Source organism: Salmo salar, chromosome ssa07 (assembly GCF_905237065.1).
Source record: "Salmo salar chromosome ssa07, Ssal_v3.1, whole genome shotgun sequence".
Lineage (NCBI taxonomy): Eukaryota > Metazoa > Chordata > Actinopteri > Salmoniformes > Salmonidae > Salmo > Salmo salar.
Genome location: NC_059448.1, coordinates 63332908 through 63341031, shown reverse-complemented (window position 1 = coordinate 63341031; position 8124 = coordinate 63332908). Strand labels below are relative to the sequence as shown.

At 46.0% G+C, this 8124-nt stretch overlaps 2 protein-coding genes across 9 annotated transcripts in view; one reads left to right on the top strand and one right to left on the bottom strand.

Moving 5' to 3' along the window:
- Positions 1-3621, bottom strand: part of LOC106576651 (bestrophin-3) — a 10597-nt gene extending 6976 nt beyond the window's left edge. The window contains exons 1-4 of one of the 4 annotated variants that reach the window (XM_045722434.1): positions 3439-3621; positions 3012-3176; positions 2604-2698; positions 768-1001 (exon numbers count right to left, since the gene is read on the bottom strand). In XM_045722434.1, coding sequence (XP_045578390.1) covers positions 768-1001; positions 2604-2698; positions 3012-3163 — 481 coding nt within the window. In that variant the 5' untranslated portion in view covers positions 3164-3176; positions 3439-3621. Of the gene's footprint in view, positions 1-767; positions 1002-2603; positions 2699-3011; positions 3192-3438 lie in introns of those variants that run through there. The other 3 variants (XM_045722435.1, XM_045722436.1, XM_045722437.1) reach the window with 3 other exon arrangements.
- A 1757-nt stretch (positions 3622-5378) lies between these two features.
- LOC123743807 (rab-3A-interacting protein) overlaps positions 5379-8124 on the top strand; it is an 80673-nt gene continuing 77927 nt past the window's right edge. For 3 of the 5 annotated variants that reach the window (XM_045722432.1, XM_045722431.1, XM_045722428.1), the window contains exon 1: positions 5379-5633. The gene's annotated coding sequence lies outside the window, so the exon portion shown is untranslated. The remainder of the gene's footprint in view (positions 5634-8124) is intronic. The other 2 variants (XM_045722429.1, XM_045722430.1) reach the window with 2 other exon arrangements.

The following is an 8124-nucleotide window of genomic DNA, read 5'->3' as shown; positions in this document are numbered from 1 at the left end:
TAACTCTCACATGTCACGCATCCTGTTTACCAATAAAACACTTATGGAAGCGTCTCCCGAGTGGCTCAGTGGTCTAAGGTGTGTGCCACAACAGATCCTGGTTCGAGGCCAGGCTCTGTCGCAGCCGGCCGTGACCGGGAGACCCATGGGGCGGTGCACATTTGGCCCAGCGTCGTTTGGGTTAGGGGAGGGTTTGGCCCGCAGGGATGTTCTTGTCCCATTGCGCTCTAGTGACTCCTGTGGCGGGCCGGATGCAATGCACGCTGACACGGTCGCCAGGTGTACGGTGTTTCCTCTGACACATTGGTGCGGCTGGCTTCCGGGTTAAGTGGGAATTGTGTCAAGAAGCAGTGCGGCTTGGTTGGGTTGTGTTTCGGAGGACACACGGCTCTCGACCTTCGCCTCTCCCAAGTCCGTACGGGAGTTGCAGCGATGAGACAAGACTGTAACTAACAATTGGAAATTGGAGAGAAAAAGGGATAAAAGTAAAAAAATGTACTGAAGGTTGAGTGAACTCTCTTGATCTGAACCTGACCTACTGAAGGTTGAGAGAACACTTGATCTGAACCAAACCTGTAAACCAAACCTGGTCAACCTTTGACCCCACCTATGTGTATTCTATTGGGGTCAGGTAAGGCCAAGCGCATGTCATTGAGGTACCTGCTTCCACTACTTGGTCCATGACGTTATGTACAGCATCTACCTGTCAAAATGAGTTTCCCCTGACCCCATCTATTTGCATTCCGTTATCCCCTTGGGGGTCGTACCTGCCTCCACCACATGCTCCATGGTGGGGAATCTCTTACAGACGGCGGTGCTGACGGAGCGGAAGATGAGCAGTGAGGTGAGGTTGACGTAGCGCATCAGCGTGCGTCTGAGGAGGCGGCCCTGCTCGTCATGGCCGTGAACACAGCTGGAGACCAGGAACATGAGGCGATCGGGCCAAGGCAGATTCACAAACTGGTTCCACCAGCGGTTGACCACCAGGGTCACATAGAAACCTGCAGGGAGGAAGAAGATGAGAATAGAAGGAGATATCGACATCATCTACACCAGGGCTCTACATCCTTCCTGTAGTTTTTAACTCCAACCCTGTTCCTGGAGAGATACCCTCCAGTAGGTTTTAACTCCAACCCTGTTCCTGGAGAGATACCCTCCTGTAGGTTTTAACTCCAACCCTGTTCCTGGAGAGATACCCTCCTGTAGGTTTTAACTCCAACCCTGTTCCTGGAGAGATACCCTCCTGTAGGGTTTTAACTCCAACCCTGTTCCTGGAGAGATACCCTCCAGTAGGTTTTAACTCCAACCCTGTTCCTGGAGAGATACCCTCCTGTAGGTTTTAACTCCAACCCTGTTCCTGGAGAGATACCCTCCTGTAGGGTTTAACTCCAACCCTGTTCCTGGAGAGATACCCTCCTGTAGGGTTTAACTCCAACCCTGTTCCTGGAGAGATACCCTCCTGTAGGGTTTAACTCCAACCCTGTTCCTGGAGAGATACCTTCCTGTAGGTTTTAACTCCAACCCTGTTCCTGGAGAGATACCCTCCTGTAGGGTTTAACTCCAACCCTGTTCCTAGAGTTAAAACCTCCAGGACGGTAATCTCTCCAGGAACAGGGTTGGAAATCCCTGGTCTACAGTAAGTCTAAACAGTATTTTGTCAGGTATGACTACAGTAGCAACCAAGGATGAGGTTTGGGTTGAGAAGGGCTGCTTCCGAAATGACATTTAATTTCCTACATAGTGCAGTACTCTTCAGGCTACTTTTGATCCTCAAGCTCAAAACAGAGAATTGACCCCTAGATCATTGTCTAGGGCAACTTCATCCCAGTCAATATCAATATCTTATTGACATAAAGTGAGATACGTAAATGTCATGAAAGCCACTTTGTGCCATTCACACAGAAGCACAACATTATTAAGCGACAATCTGATATGCCATGCAAAGCACTCTAGCACCCAAGCAAACCAACAAACCCAACAATATCCCACTTTCCCTGCTTTGGTCCGACTACTAATGATTTCCTTCCATTAACTCAATCACCAGTTCATTTCCCCACTGGAATCAGTGTCTGTCTGAGAGCTTCTGTTATGTAAGGAGTGAAAAATCACTATCATTAGTTTGTTGCCTGGCACTGTTGAGGATTAGTTGGGTTAATTTGGTTGGATAGTAGCAAGCAGGTCAGACAGTTAACCAGTGTGTTTGTGTGTGCGTGTGCGTGTGTGTGGTGATCGAGAAAGTATTGCACTGTTGTCATTCTGTTTTTAGGTGGCTGATACACATTTGCCCGACGACTCAAACTGAATTCTTCCGCTGCTCCTCGCTCCATTACCGCGGAGAAGAAACCAACATCTGTGGGCGTGGCGTAGCGTTTGGCTGGAGCAAAGAGTTTGGGTAGCCAGGCAAGCTACACATGGGGTTGTGGATGAGGTGAATTTCCCACTTAAATTGTAAAGCACTTTCAGCACATCTGGAAAGCACCTATACAGTATTCAGGTAGAAACAGGCATTCTCATCTCAGCACAGCGCTAGTAGCTCGTAGGGTTAATAGGCTGTGAGCTGCTATAAACTACTCAGCAAGCACGCGCTAGTTGTACTGACTTACCAAGCACAAACGTGACTGGAATCTGTTCTGCATACTTGTTACAGTGAAGAGCCAACTTTTCAAAGAAACGCTTTTCAGGGTCTGAGAGAGCAAGTCTAGATAGATAGATGTGTTAATTAATTAAGAAACATTATAGATTTGTTCGCATGCAGTTATTGATATATCACAGCGATACAAATCAATTACAGACCCATCATGCAAAGTCAAATCAAAGGCTCATATGACACCTTCATTTGTATTCACAGTTATAAACAGATTAAAATCAGATAATAGATAATGTTATAGACTATACATACACAAATAACATAACAATTATATTAGACATATTTCATATCACCGAGGACTTGTATTCGTGACAACACTAATGTGTTTAAGGAGAAACCCTTAATAGCTTAATATTATTCCTACCTGTAAACGAGGCTCACCAAGGTATATAACAGTACAAAGACTATAAACTCCCGATAAAGCAGTTTATAGATGCTGCCTCTCCATCGCAGTAGAAGTCTATGGAAACCGAAGAACGTGGCGTTGGCGACTTTACTGGAATACGTCACCGTCATCTTCCTTCAATCACTGCAGAAAAACTACCTAGTCACCCAATTTACACTTAGTTGACAGACACTCCCTTGTCCTTACCGGTTGTGAATGTAGCTGACTTTAAATGATATCTAAAAGAATAGTTCTGCAGTAAACTACTCTCTCAAGGCAAGCTGTCATGCACAATAATAACCAGTCAAACCACAAAATAACCATTATTTCCATGTTACATGCCGACAGTAGATAAGAAATAACGTTATTAAAAACAATAATAAAAGTAGACATTTTCCACACATACCTTTTGTACCAAATCTAAATCACATTGCTTGTTGTTGCTTTAGGTGTAATATAGTGTATTCCTGAACCGTGAGTCAAGATTGAGCAATCATCAGGTGACCGCCCCGGCCACATTTAGCTGGTTGTCTGTCTGTGTCTGTCTGTGTCTGTCTGTCAGTCCAGTTGCCAGTGCGCTCCTGGCTATGGCTGTCTGGGCAAGATGCGCACCATGTCATGGCGGTGGAATAAGATACGCACCATGTCATGGCGGTGGAATAAGATGCGCACCATGTCATGGTGGTGGAATAAGATGCGCACTATGTCATGGCGGTGGGATAAGATGCGCACTATGTCATGGCGGTGGAATAAGATGCGCACTATGTCATGACGGTGGAATAAGATGCGCACTATGTCATGACGGTGGGATAAGATGCGCACTATGTCATGGCGGTGGGATAAGATGCGCACTATGTCATGGCGGTGGGATAAGATGCGCACTATGTCATGGTGGTGGAATAAGATGCGCACCATGTCATGGCGGTGGGATAAGATGCGCACTATGTCATGGCGGTGGAATAAGATGCGCACCATGTCATGGCGGTGGGATAAGATGCGCACTATGTCATGGCGGTGGAATAAGATGCGCACCATGTCATGGCGGTGGGATAAGATGCGCACTATGTCATGGCGGTGGAATAAGATGCGCACTATGTCATGGCGGTGGGATAAGATGCGCAATTGTCATGGCGGTGGAATAAGATGCGCAATTGTCATGGCGGTGGAATAAGATGCGCACTATGTCATGGCGGTGGAATAAGATGCGCACCATGTCATGGCGGTGGAATAAGATGCGCACTATGTCATGGCGGTGGAATAAGATGCGCACCATGTCATGGCGGTGGAATAAAATGCGCACTATGTCATGGCGGTGGAATAAGATGCGCACTATGTCATGACGGTGGAATAAGATGCGCACTATGTCATGGCGGTGGGATAAGATGCGCACCATGTCATGGTGGTGGAATAAGATGCGCACTATGTCATGGCGGTGGGATAAGATGCGCACCATGTCATGGTGGTGGAATAAGATGCGCACTATGTCATGGCGGTGGAATAAACACATCATGTTCTGCTGATGTAGATTGAGACTATATTTATCCCTGCGTACAACATGCCTATATAGCCTACCAGCTTTAAACAAAGTAATCAATGGAAACATCTTTGGGATATAATATTTATTGGAATAATATTATTATTATTATATAGATATATTTGTACACATTTTTATAGAAAAAGCCTCATAAATATTTGGTTTATAGTAGTGCATATGAATGCAGGACTTCAGATGCATTGTAGAAATTGAAATGTCAAAGACTTATTATAGTTGTTTATTACTTTCTCGAATCTATCTCATCCTTTGTTGCATTATTCATACGCTATCAAATATCACTCACAACATGAGATCTGAAAGCTGTATCCAACGGACGGCGCTGTTGTCCAAATTATCATGGCAAACAATAAAGCACAATCACAGAAATGCATGGAAGTTGCAGCGATGGGACAAGTCTGTAACTACCAATTGGATATCACGGAATTGGGGAGAAAAAGGGGTAAACAGTTTTAAAAATAACAAAATAAATGCATGCATTTATCTGGTAGAACATGCTCCCATCTATGATCAATAGATTAGCCTGCTAGGGCCTAATAGACGATCAATAGGCCTCTATTGGCTAATCGATAGAGATCTTACATCACATCAGAAGGAAACTCACATTTCATTGTGAACTATAGAACTATTGGCGCATGCATTGCATACAATATCATAATCAAACAGTCGGATACAGTGTTGGACTTGTACATTTAGATACAATGTCGCGATCACAGTTTTGTATTATCTATCGTCTGCTACCATGAAAGGTGAACATGAGATGTGATACCGGTTTTGCGCATGCGCCACTGTGAGGTTGTCGGTTCACTTCTCGTCGGTGCTCTGTTCCCACCCAACCAGCGGAGAAGAAAAGAGCAGGTGAGAGGATGGTCGGATGCTGCTGGCGCTACTAAACCGATGATATTCAGGAAACAGACACTTCATGCACGGCGAAACGGGGAGGTTACTGGCGACAGGTAGCGAGAGCACGTCGTGACAGTTGGGTTTATGCGCGGTGGTCACTTTCCGGAGTGTTTTATTCGGCATAGACAGGAGGCGTCGAGAGAGGGGTGAGTTGACAGCTAGCATACTGTAGCTAGCGCTAGCCAGCTGGCTGGCTGACTAGCCGTCTTGCTGGTTTCATCGTCTTAAACAACGATATAGTCCAAGGTCATTGTGCATAGAGTTGTATGTCTTATAACATTTTTAAATCAATGGTATTTATTGGGCATGCATTTTAAAGTGAGAAATTGGAGTCTCAGCGTAATTCCTTTACCATGGAATTGCCCACTTGCAATGCATCGGAGTATTAGCACATCAATTTGACAGCAATAGCTAGCTTTAATTCATTATCTGTTATGCATTTCATTGAACCATTTTTGGCAACAGATGACTTAGTGTTCACACTAGTTTTAACACTCCTCCACATATGCATAAATTACAATCAGTCCATGTCTGTTAAGGAGACACATTCTGAATATTCTAAGGTTTCACTGTTTCCGAACATTATATCATTCAAAGCAGCTGTGGAACATGGATGGTTTGGAGCAAAAGTGTGTTTTGTTAGCCACATCTCTCACCGTCCCTCATAGGCCTACAGACGGTGGTGAGGTGGGTATGAGGAGAGGAGTTGGGAGGAGGAAGGGTTGAAAGGAGAGCTGGGAATCTCTGATACAGTAAATTGATGCCCTGCGTAGGTCAGGTCAGGCAGTGTGCTGAACGGATGTATGTTTACTGATGTTAGTTTTACAACTAAAACCAAATCAATTGAAATGTATTGGTCCCATACCCAGTGAACAGCAGTTGTAAAAGGTGCAGTGAAGTGCTTGTGTGCTCGCTCCCTCAATGTTATTATTGATTCATGTTGTGTAACAATGGAAAGAGTGGTGAAACATAACAAGTAGTAGAAGAGGTAGCCTTTACCAGTGTAAAGGCAACATTAGACTGTGTAATACAACTCTCTCTGTGTGTGTGTGTGTGTGTGTGTGTGTGTGTGTGTGTGTGTGTGTGTGTGTGTGTGCGTGTAGTCTCTGAGGTGCGTGTAGTCTCTGAGGTGCGTGTAGTCTCTGAGGTGCCTGTAGTCTCTGAGGTGCCTGTAGTCTCTGAGGTGCCTGTAGTCTCTGAGGTGCAGGAAGACAGCTAGGTTGAGCTTTTCAGCAGTCTGATGGCCTGGTGGTAGAAACTGTCTCAGTGTCTGTTGTGCTGAGACCCGATACTCCACTACCACTTGCCAGATGGTAACAGAGTGAACAGTCCGTGGTTTGGGTGACTGGGGTCCTTGAGGATCTTTCGTGCCTTCCTCAGACCCTGCCTGGTGTAGATGTCCTGGAGGGCAGGGAGCTCGCCCCCAGTGGGCCCATGCCGAATTTCTTCAGGCGCCTGAGGTTGAAGAGGTGCTTCTGCACCTTCTTCACCACGGTGGTGGTGTGATTGGACCATGTCAGGTCCTCGGTGATGTGCACGTCGGGGGAACATGAACCTTTTCACCCTCTCCACTGCAGTCCTGTCGATGCTCCTTCCCCTGTTTCCTGTAGTCCACCATCAGCTCCTTTGTTTTGCTGACGTTGAGGGAATGTGGACTCTGCGTTCCCTCATATGGTTAATTAGTATGAAATGCCAATGCCATAAATACATCCATTTGTAGATGTATTTGGTTGTCAGCTCTATGCACGGTGTTAGCCCTGCCATCACCACAACTAAAACAGAGACTATAAGGCCTATTGTTCTGAAGACCCCTCTGTTTATCTGGCTTTACGTTAGATAAACCATGTGGGAGTTACAGAGAGGGGCTCAAACAGGGCTGTAGTACAGTGGGAGTTACAGAGAGGGGCTCAAACAGGGCTGTGACACAGTGGGAGTTACAGAGAGGGGCTCAAACAGGGCTGTGACACAGTGGGAGTTACAGAGAGGGGCTCAAACAGGGCTGTGGTACAGTGGGAGTTACAGAGAGGGGCTCAAACAGGGCTGTGACACAGTGGGAGTTACAGAGAGGGGCTCAAACAGGGCTGTGGTACAGTGGGAGTTACAGAGAGGGGCTCAAACAGGGCTGTGGCACAGTGGGAGTTACAGAGAGGGGCTCAAACAGGGCTGTGCCACAGTGGGAGTTACAGAGAGGGGCTCAAACAGGGCTGTGGCACAGTGGGAGTTACAGAGAGGGGCTCAAACAGGGCTCTGGTACAGTGGGAGTTACAGAGAGGGGCTCAAACAGGGCTGTGGTACAGTGGGAGTTACAGAGAGGGGCTCAAACAGGGCTGTGGTACAGTGGGAGTTACAGAGAGGGGCTCAAACAGGGCTGTGGTACAGTGGGAGTTACAGAGAGGGGGTTCAAACAGGGCTGTAGTACAGTGGGAGTTACATATGTGTTGCATATAATCAATTTCACCTAATTATGACATAACATTGAAGGTTGTGCAATGTAACAGCAATATTTAGACTTAGGTTTGCCACCCGTTCGAAATACGGAATGGTTCCGTATTTCACTGAAAGAATAAACATTTTGTTTTCGAAATGATAGTTTCCAGATTCTACCATATTAATGATCAAAGGCTCATATTTCTGTGT